Raw genomic sequence first — 16,206 nt, 5'->3', positions numbered from 1 at the left:
CGGTAACCGAAAAAAGGAAAACAAGGACAGTCGACTGCTAGCTGCTGAGGTGCATAAGAAACAATTAGTGGATGAAGGACATCAATAGCTATGTCCGGAATAACGCCTGATGCAGGTAACTGCGGCCAAAGATGCCTGAATGGTCCTTCCCCTGTGCGTGGTGTGTGTGTGGGTGAGATGCATTTTGGCTCTGCTGGATACACTAAAGTATCATTGGCCGTGCCGCCGAGATCATGATAAAAGAGGAGTTTCACGGTGAGAAAAAAAAAACACTTTTCCACTAGTTCACGTAAAACAAATTTCTATCTTGTTCCTCACACTCCGAACCGAAAAGCGGGGAAGTATGACAGATTGGATTAAGGATGTTCACGTTGAGGTATGCATAAATCTTCAGCCATTCCAGTCCGGGAGAAGAACTGCGACAGGAGGAAAAACTTGAAGGGGAGAGAAACCTGCATGATTCAAAGTGGAGCTTTCTGCAAGGGTGGATAGTAAGAGAGACTGGATAAAAAAATTATATTAACTGCAGCTTGTGTTTTATTGGGTGAGAGTGGCGCGGGCCTCGAGTCTCCCAAGGTCCTCGTGATGACCTTAATTTGGTAGATACATACGATAGAGACTACTAGAAATTTTTAAAGATACGAACCCAAATTGTCCCTTAAATGGAAAGTGCAAGGCTGAGAGTATTGTTTCTCATGTATACTAGTTAGTTGGTGAGAGCTTGTAAACCCCCCAACGGAAACTAAGATGCCTGTATATTGTGCAAGGTACTATGTGGGCCATCTACTTCATAGACTTATCATTCAGGTTTCATAATGTCTCGATCACGAGCTCGAGTACATAAACGGTTTTGCTTGTCGGTCAATTACTTTGCGTCCTTCATGATCAAGCCACGGCCAACCTGAAATAATGGCCATAACTTCTTTAGATTGTTTCGGCTTCCTGCGAAAGTCGATTGCTTAGCTTCGGAAATACCAACAGCCGTTCTAAGCAAATTTGACAGCAGTATATAATTGATGTAAGATTCCGCGCCAGGCTCGAGAAATCACATGGGACAATATAGAGTATGCTGGAACTTTCGTGCTCGCGAGTGGGAAAATCTTGTGTCTATCATTTCCCTCACGTCAGAGACATTTCGGTCCTTTAAGATCGAATCTCTCTTTGTCAAGAGTTATTCTAATTCTTGTATATATAGAGTATAGAGCTGCAATATCAATTCAATCTTCATGCGTTTAAAGTGCAATAGCACTGTGTAGGTGATCAATGATCAAAAAAACAAGAAAGAATTACGTTTCCTATTCTCATGGGCATGGTACTGTACTGTACTTTATCGTGGTACGTATCTTGATTGATTCGTGGTACGGAAGAACCTCCGCATGGCATAAGGGGTAAAATAAAGGTACCAGCTGCAGGGGAGTCAAGAAGTGGCAATCTTTTGATTCTAGGCCGCGGTCGTGGCTGGAGCTCGAGCTCTAATTGAACACCATTGATCGGAGAAATACATTCGCACATATGGCTGAAAGCTTGGCTTTCCCAATACAAGATAGGAAGCATCATGTCAGGCATAAGGGAACACAAGACGTGATCTTCCATGCATCACAGTCCAGAATTCTTTTTGGTTGGGCCTCGATGACCGATCCACTTGTAACTAACTGTACACAGCATTCGCATATCACTCAGGAGGTGACCTTAAACCGAGTGCTACAGGCTGAAATCGCGTATATTCAGATTAGAGTATAAGTTTGTATGTAATTAGTTTCTTAGCTAGTTGATATAATCAGGCACCAGTTTGATGATGTATGCCAAAACTTTGGTGGTGTTACAGTCACCTGGGTTTGAGTTGTCCTTTTCTGATGAAATTTGTTTTTTTCCTACAGATTCTTTTTTTTTTTACCAGGTTTTGGAATTACGATGCATGTGCCTAGAGTAGAGGGTATCTGTGTCTGCACTCCAACAAGCTGACCCCACATACATACGATGCCGGTACAAAACATTCACCCCCGGGTCGTTAGCGGCAATGATCCGAGTTGCTAAAATTCTGCCTCTAGAACGTTGCACATAACCGAGAACTAAACTAGTGAGATCACATCGAATTCGCCATTTTTAACCCGGGGATTGCGGGTAAATGCAATAGGACAAGTGTTATTGAAGCTTAGCTCTCAAGCAATCTCAGGATAATTTTTATTGGTGTATAGCACACTCAAAAGATTTTTTTTTTTTTTTTTTTTTTAAAAAAAAAAGGGTGAATTAGGCATAACTACATAATAAGGGAGAAAGTGAAAAGTGAAAATTATTCCCTGGCACTGTCACTGCCATCACGCGGTCGGTACTCAATATCATTATCGGCGAGCATTTGGATGACTTCTTCTGGGAGCTGTATTCGGTATTGATGTTAGCCAAATCTGTACTTTAGTCCTGAGCCTACCAACAAGCCCCCAAAGTCGCCATGATTAACGAAAATCCCATTCCCCCACTCACATTTCCGCTGACTTTCACCGCGTACATGCCCTTGACAAACGTGTCGACTCTCTGCCACTTTGCTACCCATGACTTTGTCGGTTCTCGCATAGAGATCAGTCCTTCGAACACAGGGGAAGTGCAGTCCTCAATCAAATCAGCCTGCCCACGATAATGGAGCATGTCTTCGCAGTTTGGACATCCTTCTTTGACAAATCTCTGGACAAGCACAGCTGCTGTCAGCACCTCGGTAGGAAAACGTGGCCTGATTATGGGAAGTGGCGTGGCGTACCTGCTGAGTTTGAACAATCGAACAAACCATACACGCTCTTAAATTACGGTATTGGCCTGTGGTGACGAAGTTAGAAGGAGGCATTGTTCCTGTTCAAAGTGGTTGATGAAGAAGCCTCGAGTTGAAAGGGTCCAAGGTGTTGTACCTCTGGCGCTCGGACCTCGAGCTGTTGGATGACTAAGATTTCCGCTTTAGGATGGCCAAAACCTTATTCCTGAGCCTATGAAGCGTCCAACGGATACATGTTGATTTGGTGTACTTTTTGGTGTTGCAAATTATGAAGGCAAAAATCCTGTAAACTTGACTTCAGCTAGTGCCCACTCTTATTACCAGGGTGAGGCTTTCTTTTGTAGGGTCAGGGCTCTCATTTGTTTCGAAGGAGAGGCACTTGTAGATCTATCATGATCAAAGATAAATCCTCTAAATATACGATTAATTCAAGTAGTGAAGTGGCTCTAAAGCGTATATATACATGTACGTTTTCTATGCGTGATTATTCCGGCAAATACATGATTGAAACTTAGTAATTTTCGCAGCGAACTACAAAGCGGATCTTAATACGAGTGATACCTTATGAGGATCATTGCATAAGTACTAATTGTATGTACATTGGGCTGGTGGCTAGGAAACATGAGAAATTTTGGTATCTACATGAATATCTACTTCGTATCTTAATAGATGAAGCTTTGGTGCGTTTTTTATACGTTTGTTAATGGATAGAGGGAAGTATGAGCCCAATAGTGCCTACATGTACTACATGTACACGGAGTACTACACATGCGATCCTTACGTCTCGTTGTACTCCAAGAAGTCTGTGCTGACCAGCGTCGACTGGCTCTTGTACACCCATAAGACCACACCTGCATTCTAAACGATACATGCTGATAGGATCTCAACTTTCAAATGGAATAGCATGGTCCAGGCTAGGGTGCACTGGCAATCAAACTCATTCTGCATCATCTAGAAGGAAGCATTCTAGAACCAACAGAAAGCTAGGCGTACTATCGACATCTCAGGGTTTTCCTCTTGATTTGTCGGTCTTTGTTTAATCTCTGGGCCGGATAATGAACCGAGCGATTACATGAGGGTCCTGGGGTTGTACCTGCATTTGCTCTATACAAGGATCTATTGTCAAGGTATAACGACGTTATCTCGTCACAGTGTTTCTGATATATTCATTTTACTGTTAACATGCATGACAACAGAAATAATGCGATTACTATATCGAATACTTAAACCATTCAAGCACAATGGGCTTCCTTTCCTCATGAATACAGATGTGTGGCTGTGGCGATGTGATTGAAATCCCTGCGATTGTGACCGATTGTTTGCATGTTCCAATTGAATAGACAGGCTGGGCTCGATTGGAATCATGGGTTACACCAAGCTTGGGGAACCGTCTGCAGTTGCCTGAAGATCAGGATATGAAATTCACCATGGAAAATGAAATACAGCCTAGGGGTTCAAGTCTGATTACATTCTAGGAATTAGATACGGATTGTAGAATTCGATATAAGAACAACCTAGACACGTAAACGAGATTTATGTAGATACAGCATTACTTGATAAAGGTCAGTTAGCCACTAGTATATTCAGCTATGAAAATCATTACTGACAGATACAACCTACTCTAGTATACATGTACACATGATGGTATTTATCTCAGCAGTTGATCACCTTCCATATAATCCTCCTGGGCTCAGTGCCGCCGAACTGATGATTTTTTAGTATTGCGGAATACTAGTCCGTTGGTCTCTCCATTGATTACGCGTCAACTTTATCAAGTTCTATAAACTCGAGCTCGGGAGAAGCGGATCAACACTTATAAAGTTATTAGCCATGGCCATATCGCTATAAACGGCGAATATGAATAAGGTATCCTGGGACTAATTGATACTAGGCTCGTATATAGTTTGGATCAACCCCTTTATGTAATTGTGTTTAGGCGCTCTTGTTCGATTCCGAAGATCATCTCAGATAGCCTATCATAGCATAATCTCCATAACGACATTATTTATGCATGCAATAGTGGAACGGACTAAATTCCGGTCTTAATATTATGGAGCGGTAAATGTGTCAAAAGTAATTTTACCAACGGTAGTAAATTATTTACCACCGGTGGTATAAGCACTGGATTTCAGTCATTGTGTCTGCACGCTATCCTACATTAGTACATTTCCTACCGTATAAACACTGGGTTTCGGTCTTTATGCTGCGCTATACTACATAAGTAAATGTTCAATCATTAATGCCAAAACCTATGAAAATTTCCCACTGGTGGACAATTTTCATATATATTGGCATTATATGGCCCCTTTTGGTCAAAAGGTCTGTGCTTTTATCATAAAAATTGGGATTATAGGTATAAATACTGGTATTATTTTCACCACCGGTGGTAAAATAATTTACTACCGTTGGTAAAATTACTTTTGACACATTTACCGCCCCATATAATATAGGAGTATCTTCCAACAATATCTACACAATTTCCTATAGTCGAGCAAATCATGTCTTATATAAACAACTTCGACTGTATATAGTGATTACTTATTTGTAGTGATGGCGGAGCTCAGATACAATTCGACTGGCTTTTATCTAAACACATCCGATTTCACTTTCAATTACAGTATCAAAATAGGAAGAACCCCCCTTCAGATAAGAACGATGGTGTGGAGCCGGTAACACAGTACTAGTATTGTAAGATGTGGATATATAGGTAAGCACGGGGGAGAAGGGAGGAAAAAAGCCATTTATTCTCAGCGATACGTATTTTACATACTATGAGATTGCTGTGGTAGTAGTAATATACAGAATGCGCGCGCTGTGACAGTGCTCTAGATCTACTATATATCGCTGCAGAATCAAGACTTGCAATTGTAGCTCGCGCTACCGATACCCGATATCGTCCCTTGTGCTTGAAGCATTCCATAACTAACCCTAGGAGGTATTTCGTTAATATACGGAATCTTACTATCTGGTTGTGAGGTGGACTTATCGACATGAAGATCTGTTTTAATTTTGTGGGAATAACTTTGCGTTCCACTGGGTATCGGGCCAAATCCACCACTTCAGTAAGTATTAAGCACTGAAAATTTGGCTACTTTTCAGAGCGCTGAGATTTTATCGTTACTACTTCCATTGTAATTTTTGCCAGTAAACAAAGTACTATATGTACTACATAAGTAGTGATTATCTTCTGAGGGGTTAATGGCATGAGGCCGGTGGGGTACTACGTCGTTGGGATAATAAAGCCCGCGACATATAGTTATATCCACGGCAGAAATTCTGACTACAGCAAAAGCTTGCTACAAGGCTACTCTAGGGACCGGAATTCGGTATAATTATAGGGAGATTACCCTTATAGAGAGAGTATTTCTACTGAAGACCAAAGAAAAACGACCGAAAGGTATATGCAGTTAGCTATGGTACCCTTATAGTGAGATTACCCTTATAGCAACCGTTACAGCAAGCTTTCGCTGTAGCACCAAATACATGTCTCATGCCTAGACTCTTTTATTTATAGTCTTACAATTGTACAAGTCACACAGCCCCCACAGTTTTGTTCGCTCTGAATGTATATGATAACTCTTCAAACATGTTCGTGATTCAATTCGAATGCTGACTTATTTATTTCTATGCATTTGCGCGCATCATCGTGGGGATATCGTGTGGTCGATCAAACGATCCGACCCTTTGAAAACAGAGGTTCAAAGAGCCCGAGCTCAAGCTCCCGGAGCATGCTCACGGAATGGGCTCGAACAGGGTGTCAATGATCGATATTGCAGGATATTATTCTGCCAAATGCAACGGAAGAGCCATATCACCGAAAAGTACTTAGATTCGAGGAATTTCCGTATTTCCGAGCTTAAGAATTGAATTAGATCAATGGTCCAGATCTCCCCGCGCCGCCACAGTACTGGTCCTTAATATGATTATATCAGATATCGCTATTCCATGGATCCAGTCAAAATAAGAACCTTTCAGCCAGAGCCGGCAGCTAGGGCTCGCTGTAGAGTATGGTAAGGCACACTCTAAACGGGCTGAAAACTTGAGACTATACAATTAAAGAATTGCGGTTGTGATTGCGGATGTGGTTTCTTTACGCAGGGAACTATAAACAAAGAGGTAAGTAATGCATGACATGACGATGCAGTAGTTGAGGGCGAGGGCTAGGGCAATGCGAGGTGGTGATTACATATATGTTCCGTTCCAGTCACGAGTATATCACATTGGCTAACAGGCCGACCCATTACCTAACTGGCCATCCTGTCGACAAATATTGCCTATTGACAAATTCTTCCTGAGATTTGACAAACAGTCACTGGTCTTCTGTCCAGCTGGCCAATGCCTGCTAGAATTTGACCAAATTCGACTAATATATAGCGGTGATTGTTAATATTATCTACATATATAGTTAACTTCCAAAAGCCATCGCCTAACAACTAAGAAACTCAAAGAATACATATATTCTACCTACATGTATGTACCCTTGCCCCCGATATACCACCATCCTAAGGCTACATAAGTAGTGCAAATAAATATTTCTTTAATAAATAGCTAATTAACTAGGGCCAACAACTTTAATTCCGCCGAAAAAGATGAGAATTATATAGCAAAATGCCCTGTAAGCGAAAAATAAGAGCTCGTTCACCAATTATGGCCCATTGGCCAATAATCAGTGTTTGCGACTGGGACGGGACATATATATATTATACCCTCGCCTAGGAAGAACTAGAAAGCGACACAGCCAGGATAGGATATCTGACCTATAGTGTTTGAGAGGCTAGCGCTAGATAATACCCCGATTTTCTGGCTATGCATGATATGGCGATGTTTATCAGCGAACAAATAAAGTATGTATAATTAGGGTGGCAGTCTAGGCCTGCTTGCAATGCTGTCCTCCTAACAGGATCAAGTGTATACGGCCGCCAGTCCCGTTTCCCCCTCTGATTTTCTCTGTCAATTGGCTCAAAAAAGAGTTCAAATCCAGTGCAAATTAAACCTAATCAAGCTGTATATACCTGATCCAGTTGACAGCATTTCAAAGCGGACTGTCGGCCTAAGAATAAAGAAGCCAGATTTATTATGGAATGATCTCTAGATATCTGGACGGATCTTTTTGGCGAGTAAGAATCTGTACGGGAGATAGCAGGGGCCATATATAGCAGACCCCGCCCTTTGAGTGTTAATATGTTCATCACCCAGACAAACATGTGAAATGAAGCCCCAGGCCCAGATCCAGATCAATTCTTCGAGGACAAGGATTATATGTTTCTTTGGTTTAATCGTGTTACGGTGAAATACAGACAGCTTGATAGACCGATCTTCTGGCCACCAAAATAGGAACCCATATTATCAACAAACGAGATCTCGAGAAGGTAAAGATGAGGCTTTTCTAGAGGGCAGTGACATAGAGTATGTAGAGTTCTGGGTGTGTTCGTTTAATCCATTGATATCGGCTCCAGTATAATTCCGTCTGCACGGATATTTTATAATTAACACTCCTGACTGGTGCCGCAAATTCGAATGATCAGGATAGCATATATCCTAAATGTCTCGATTTATTTTTGAGCTTCTAGTTTCAGGATTTTCTTGGTATTGAATATGATCTTATGGGACTGTTAACGATTTTGTAGTGCCCTAGCTATGACTATGAATTCCATGAACAATACATGGAGAGGAGAACCTGTTTTCCGTATTTAAATTGCTGTTGTAATTAATGTCTCATAAAGCCTTCTTATAAATGCTTATCGCGTGTAAGAAATGTGGCGAGACTGATTTCGAGATACCTTCACCATCGAATGACGCGATCCTCAAGCTCGCGGGTACATAGCCTAGGTCTTATTCAATAAACGAACTTCCTCAAAGTCTACATGGCTTGAGGTACATGTGTTTATGCGCCTATGTCTAGATTTCAACTGTGCCCACGTATTCTCAGACCTGGAACATAAGATCGACTAGACAAGCATTTCTGACTCTTCAAGAAGCACTGTGCAATTTGCTGGCGCGAAAGTCCTACCCAGACAGCCTTTGGATGTAAGCTCAAAGCCCGGCACATATGTGATGTGCATTCTAACCGTTTGACACCATAGGACAACTCTAGTCCGTCGGAAAAGCTTTCCTGACCGGTGAGCTCGAGGGAGATTCCTCAACTGGCCAACGTTCGGGCTTCAGTACGTACTCAATATGCACAATATGTTCAGATTACTAGGATAGATTCAGAATCAACTGATATTCCTGAGAGAGAGGATGATGAAAGTGCCGAGATAAACCAAATTTTGAGTGCATAAAACCACCTTTATAATTATCTTAGTTTCTATTCGAGCGGTAATGAAGCCCATGGAAGTAAGATACATGTAGATATCATGTACGTGCTGTGCGTTGGTTTGAAACATCGTACGCGTATATACCACGGGACAGCGAATAAAATGGCTCAAGAGTCCTAAAGAGGATGAATAAAAGCTTAAGCTTATATTTAGTTAGTCGAAAAACGATGATTACATGCAAGGCCGTCTAGACTTGAGCGTAGACTAGGATTGTGGAGAGTGTTTTAAGGAAACTCCCTGTCTATGGTATTACTGCTGGATTTAATGAGCCAATCGGACTGCACATGTAGTATGTGGGTACTAGAAAGGTGTAGTAGTAATCATGCCGATGGTTAATGATGGTGTATTTCTGTTGTCCGTAGGACTCATACCGTATAAAATTAAAGGGGTCCCAGGTTGTGCAATGATTGGATTAAGACAATCGAACCTGGCTCGTTAATTGGCACTAGTAAATCGTGGATTACTAATTATTGTATTAGTGACTCAGGTATTATGCTGCTCAATATAGGTTTCAGACCTGAATTGAATGTTGCGTGATATATTGAACCCAGCGTAGCACTTAATTGAGATCGCTTGAGTTGTGTAACAAACACATATCGTAAAGAAGATCAATTTTGGCTGATTAGTACCGGATGTTAATGAAAGCCAATTGATAATTTAGTCCAGTATCTGATACTCTTCTCTTGTTTTCGTATTTTTGGTTGTAATTTATCAGGTTCTTATTGTACCGATTCGTAAATCGACTGACTTGAATACCTACATATTATGTAGGTAGTAGGTACAATGCACCCCATATATAGAGTATCAGAAGAATATATGACGTGACATATGCAATAGTAGACACACACATGTGATTGATTGGAGGATATTTGGCGGACATGTGTAAGCATGTAAGTGCGGACCAGGCATCTGGTTTGCCTGGTGAAGACAGGGGCATTTGGAATTTAAGTTGTTTGAAGATCTAATATCGTCGATGCGATGTGTTACGTAGAAAACGTGAAGTAATGCTTGTACTGACTCGCGGATGTTGGCCTTTCCCCATGCACCTGTACGATGCACTCCTTTGTTTCAGCCCTGAAATATGAGTTAAAATCCCACTCACTTGATTGAAACCGAATGCCCTACATGAGCTCCCAGGAATCGGAATAAACCTGTCGAGGAGGTCGATGGATAGAAGATGACTACATGTGCAGTGCGATTTGTGTGACATGCCCGTGTTAAAGTTGACTCACTGTGCTCAGTTTTTCACCCTTTGGAAGTACCTAAAAGCTTTCGGCGTTACCACCGGAGTTCAGTTATGCCGGCTATTCGTCAGTGCTAGAAATCGCCAGTGCTAGAAATCGCCAGTGCTAGAAATCGCCAGTGCTAGAAATCGGCAAAGGGAACCCGTCAGAAACGCGGCACAGACCACGAAAAAGAAGTATTATTAAGCCGTATAGCTAGGGTCGCACAACCGATTACGTCGCGGTGAAAAGCGATGCCCTCTCGGAGTATTTTGTGTAATCGTTAAGAGACGAGTATCCAGGATCGTTGGTTAATTTCTTCACCTTTGTCTTTGCGTATTTGTAGTACCTCTTGCGCCTTCTTCTTCTTAATCTTTCCTTCATTCAGCCAGTGAGTTGGGTTCAACACCAACCTTCGACAACACCACTTTCTCACCAAACTTCCAACAACCGTGGGAACTTGCGATCTCCTTCAGCGCGATTAACGACACTCTGGTCCTGCGGCTTAAAGATTTTTTGTTGTTGCTACTATCTGGAGTTTGGTGATAGATGGGAGGGGCTTTCTGTGGCGACCCTGAAGGTTGGTACCTGTTTCGCGTCTTAATGTTGTGTCGCGTCTACCCATAACATAAACTGACTTCCTGGTCCACGTAGGATGGGGTCCTCTGTCTCCCGCTGGCAGAAGTGATTTTACACCTTGCTTTCTTGATGCCACCATCGATTTTATTAGTTTAGCCGTGATTGTTCTCGGATCTTTTCAGATATTCCGGCTCTCCCGCAAGAAAGCGTATCCCAGCGAGAATAAAGAGGATAGCTGGTGGTATATTGGTGGGAAGAATCTGGGATATTGGTCAAAGTTGGTGAGTGACATGTCGTCTACCCCGTAGCAGCCTCTATATCCATACTAATAAATTTACAATATAGATCTTGGTTGGGGTAACAATCGTTGCCACAGCATTGCTTGCCTCCTTACAAATCGGATATTCTCCCTCATGGCCCCATGAGATAAGCTTTTGGACACCAGTTCTCAGTTGCATTGGTTTAGGCGTTGCCTTTGCCATTCACCATCTTGAATATGACCGATCTCGAGTTGCAAATGGCGTACTCCTGTTTTACTGGCTTTTTTTCATCATCGTTCATGGAATAAGACTACGCTCATCGGTGGTTCTCCGCGATGATCATGGTCATCTCCCGCGACTCGTAGCTTTGGCAGTCATCGAGGCCGCGGGAATTGCCGTGTTCCTGTTAGAATTGATGGTACCTCAATCAAAGAGCGATTATGGTGAAATTGGCGACGAGGAAGTAGAAAACGAATGTCCGATTGAGACGGCAAATGTCTTCTCTAGGCTCACCTTTGGTTGGATGACGCCTATCATGAAGGAAGGCTACAGTAAGTTTTTGACGGAAGACGACCTTTGGAGCCTCCGAAAAAGTGATAGCACCCTTACTACAAGCGATGATTTCAACCAGGCATGGGAGACTCAGCTCCGGAAGGAAAACCCCAGCATCTGGATAGCCCTTTTCACTGCATTTGGTGGTCCCTACTTCAAAGGAGCACTCTTCAAAGTTGTTCATGATATTTTAGCCTTCGCACAACCACAGCTACTAAGGCTTGTAATTTCTTTTGTTGCCTCATATAATTTTGGCAATGACCCGCAGCCTCTTGTACGAGGTATCGCTATTGCCGCGGCGATGTTCGCGACCAGTTTAATTCAAACAGTCGCTTTACATCAGTACTTCCAATATGCATTTGAAACAGGTATGAGGATTAAAAGTAGTTTAACGGCGGCAATATACAAGAAGAGCATGAGACTCTCAAACGAAGGGCGAGCTGCAAAATCTACCGGAGAAATTGTCAATTTGCAGGCTGTGGACACCCAGAGACTTCAAGGTAAGAACCAGCACCATAATATTTCGATATCAGCTTAACACAATTCACAGATATAACCCAATACGGACAACAACTTTGGAGTGCCCCATTTCAGATTGTGCTATGTATGCTCTCGCTATATCAATTGTTAGGGCCCAGCATGTTCGCGGGTATTGCGGCAATGCTTGTTATGATCCCCATCAATGGCATTATCGCTCGTCTCATGAAAAAACTCCAGAAAACTCAAATGAAGAACAAAGATTCCCGTACCCGTTTGATGACGGAGATTTTGGCCAACATGAAAAGTATTAAGCTTTATGGTTGGGGTACACCTTTCAAAGCGAAATTAGATCACGTCAGAAATGATCAAGAGCTATACACTCTCAAGAAAATCGGCGTTGCTCAGGCATTTTCCAGTTTCACTTGGTCGAGCACCCCATTCTTGGTCTCGTGTATGTATTCCATCTAGTGTTAAGGTAAATGCTCACGGAACTTACTTTTGATTTTAGGCTCGACTTTTGCTGTTTTTGTCTTTACACAAGATAAGCCTTTGACCACCGAAATTGTCTTTCCTGCGTTGACTCTATTCAACCTTCTTACGTTCCCTCTTTCCGTTCTTCCCATGGTCATCACGGCTGTGGTCGAAGCAGGCGTAGCTGTAGGACGTATCACGTCATTCTTGACTGCTGAAGAGCTTCAATCTGATGCGGTTGTGCGCGAGACTCCAGCAATTAATATCGGAGAGGAGGCTCTTAGAGTTACTAATGGAACTTTTACTTGGAATAGAGCCGAAATTGGTAAGAACGCGCTAAACAACATCAACTTCACTGCGAACAAAGGTGAACTAAATTGCGTCCTTGGAAAGGTCGGCGCAGGGAAGTCGAGTCTGTTACAGGCACTTCTGGGTGATTTGTGGAAGGTTAATGGCCAGGTTGTGCTGAAGGGATCCACTGCCTACGTTGCTCAGCAAGCATGGGTTATGAACGCTTCTGTAAGGGAAAACATTGTTTTTGGACACCGTTTCGATCCCGAATTTTACCAAAAGACGGTAAGAGCTTGTGCTCTATTGGAGGACTTTGACGCACTTCCCGATGGCGATGAAACACAAGTTGGAGAGAAGGGAATTTCATTATCCGGAGGTCAAAAGGCTAGACTTACGCTTGCACGTGCGGTCTATGCTAGGGCTGATATCTATTTACTCGATGATCCTCTCTCTGCTGTTGATCAACATGTTGGAAGGCATTTGATTGACAACGTTCTCGGCCAAAACGGACTCTTGGCTGGAAAAACAAGAATTTTGGCAACGAATTCGATTCCAGTCTTGAGGGAGGCGAACTACATTCATCTATTGACAAAGGGCGAAATAGTTGAATCTGGTGACTATGACTCGGTGATGGCTATGAAGGGCGGCATTTATAACATCATTCGTCATATGAAGGATTCACGCGATCAAGAGGTTGATGACAAAAGTAGCGACTCTTCAACAATCATTGGCACTGGACCTGGCACGTCTCAAGAAGTCTCGAGCGAGGAAGATGAGGTTCCTGAACTTGGCACCACTTCTGCCTCAAAACAGAAAAACAGACGGATGTCTCTTAGAAGGGCATCTGCGGCAAGTTTCAACAAAGATAGGCGCAGGGTGGTTGATATGGAGGATGGCACAATCAAACGAACAGTTCAGGGAAAAGAGTTTTCTGAGAAAGGAAAGGTCAAGTGGAGTGTTTATGGAGAATACGCAAAGGCCAGTAATTTGTTTGCCGTTGCGGTCTATATGCTTTTCCTTCTTGGCGCTCAAGCTGCATCGGTTGGTGGAAATGTTTGGCTCAAGCAATGGGCCGAGTCGAACAGCGAAAAGCGGGAGAATGCACATGTCGGTAAGTATATCGGGATCTACTTTGCTTTTGGAATCGGTGCTGCCGCCCTTGTTGTTCTTCAAACAATGATCCTTTGGGTTTTCTGTGCTGTCGAGGTTAGTATCAACAGATTCTTCGAAAGTTTCCTTCATTTGCTCATAATGATTTAGGCCGCACGAAAAATGCACGATAAGATGGCTGTTGCTATATTCCGTAGCCCCATGCAGTTCTTTGAGACTACGCCTGCAGGTCGTATTTTGAATCGATTTTCCAGTGATGTATGTATAGATTCGCGAGATTTTTGCTGAGGTATTAGATGCTGACTTATATCGCGCTTTAGATCTATAGAATTGACGAGGTTTGAATTCCGACTGCTTCAGCCCGTTATATTTGAGCTTTCGCTAATAGTGTCTACCATAGGTGCTTTGCCGATGTTTTAATATGCTCTTCCAGAATAGCGCCAAATCAATTGCAACCATTGTAATAATTTCGGTAGCGACGCCTCCTTTTGTCGCCCTCGTCATACCACTCGGATGTCTGTACTTATATATTCAACGGTATTATTTGCGCACGTCAAGAGAGTTAAAGCGACTTGATAGCGTGTCAAGAAGTCCAATCTACGCCCACTTTCAAGAGTCTTTGGGAGGCATTTCTACCATTCGAGCTTATCAGCAACAGTCTAGATTTATAAATGAAAACGAGTGGAGGGTTGATGCCAACCTCCGGGCTTACTTCCCGTCCATCAACGCAAACAGGTGCGTTTTTCATTTCTTGGCTAGATATTGTGAATATTTTAATCATTCTCTCTTTGTAGATGGTTGGCTGTACGCTTGGAGTTTATCGGATCAATTATTATTCTTGGGGCTGCAGGCTTTGCCATCGCTGCGGTTGCAAGTGGAAGCAACCTTTCGGCGGGAATGGTTGGACTTACCCTATCCTATGCCCTGCAGGTGAGTTTCGAACTTCGGAATTAAAAAAAACACAATGTGACTGATCATTTTTGACAGATTACACAATCTCTCAATTGGATCGTTCGGCAAACCGTTGAAGTCGAGACAAACATCGTTTCTGTGGAGAGGGTGCTTGAGTATGCGGCCCTCCCAAGCGAAGCAGCCGAGATTATTCCCAACCAGAGACCAAGCACGAGTTGGCCTGCTCATGGCGCAGTTTCTTTCCAAAATTACTCAGCCCGATATCGTCCCGGACTGGATTTGATTCTAAAGGATATCAGCTTGGACATTAAGCCTCGTGAAAAGATTGGAATTGTCGGCAGGACCGGTGCGGGGAAGAGTTCCTTGACTCTTGCGCTGTTTCGAATCATTGAACCGGCAAGCGGCAACATCAGTATTGATTCGGTCAACACTTCTGCTATTGGTCTGAATGACTTACGGCAACGACTGGCTATTATCCCGCAGGATGCATCGCTATTTGAAGGTACTGTAAGGGACAATTTAGATCCCAGTAACGTGCATGATGATACAGAGCTTTGGACGGTTTTGGAACTTTCGAACCTCAAGGAAAAGGTCTCGTCAATGGATGGAAAACTTGATGCACGAGTACACGAGGGCGGATCTAATCTCTCCGTTGGCGAGCGTGCTCTCGTCAATCTTGCGCGTGCGCTTCTGACACCGTCCAACATCTTAGTGATGGATGAGGCGACGGGTAGTATAGATGCAAGTACCCCCAGACATTCTTTTCGCTCCGCGGAGAACTCCGCTCCTCATCTCGAAGCTCCCAGCTAACCATAAACAGGTTGAGACGGATAATATGCTGCAACGAACCATCCGTAAGCATTCCGGGAATTGAGCTTCGTGGTTCCACTGGCTGATGTAATTCAATAATAGGGGACCGATTCCGCGATAGGACCATTTTAACTATTGCCCATCGTTTAGGTGAGTTACTACTATTGTTCATTATTACCTCACTTATTTGAACCAGGGCTGACTAGAATCTTCACGAATAGATACCATCATCGACAGGTGATTAACGCTTATCTCTCTAGTTTTATATAAAATAGAAGGTCACAAAGCTAACGTGAATTAGTGACCGAATTATTGTCCTTCAGGCTGGCCGTGTGGCTGAATTTGACACACCCGCCGCATTACTTGAGAATAAGGAATCACAATTCTATTCTTTGGTGAAGGAGGCCGGTATGTTGGAAGGTGCTGGCGCAACGTCAAGTTGA

General features: G+C 43.0%; 2 protein-coding genes across 2 annotated transcripts; one reads left to right on the top strand and one right to left on the bottom strand.

Moving 5' to 3' along the window:
- Positions 1–2,290: 2,290 nt before the first annotated feature.
- H6S33_012540 (uncharacterized protein) lies at positions 2,291–2,833 on the bottom strand (the record flags this gene model as incomplete). Its single annotated transcript, XM_044843901.1, has 3 exons — positions 2,291–2,374; positions 2,479–2,676; positions 2,750–2,833. The coding sequence occupies 3 exons, from the start codon at positions 2,831–2,833 to the stop codon at positions 2,291–2,293; spliced, it is 366 nt and encodes a 121-aa protein (XP_044695189.1).
- Positions 2,834–10,847: 8,014 nt separating this feature from the next.
- H6S33_012539 (uncharacterized protein) lies at positions 10,848–16,206 on the top strand (the record flags this gene model as incomplete). Its single annotated transcript, XM_044843900.1, has 14 exons — positions 10,848–10,878; positions 10,953–11,158; positions 11,223–12,189; positions 12,240–12,620; positions 12,678–14,137; positions 14,192–14,299; positions 14,362–14,379; positions 14,442–14,776; positions 14,836–14,971; positions 15,029–15,694; positions 15,774–15,807; positions 15,866–15,913; positions 15,985–16,000; positions 16,065–16,206. The coding sequence occupies 14 exons, from the start codon at positions 10,848–10,850 to the stop codon at positions 16,204–16,206; spliced, it is 4,548 nt and encodes a 1,515-aa protein (XP_044695188.1).

Source organism: Morchella sextelata (assembly GCF_020137385.1).
Source record: "Morchella sextelata strain SCLS chromosome Unknown scls_8, whole genome shotgun sequence".
NCBI lineage: Eukaryota > Fungi > Ascomycota > Pezizomycetes > Pezizales > Morchellaceae > Morchella > Morchella sextelata.
This window is presented reverse-complemented; position numbering and strand designations above follow the sequence as displayed.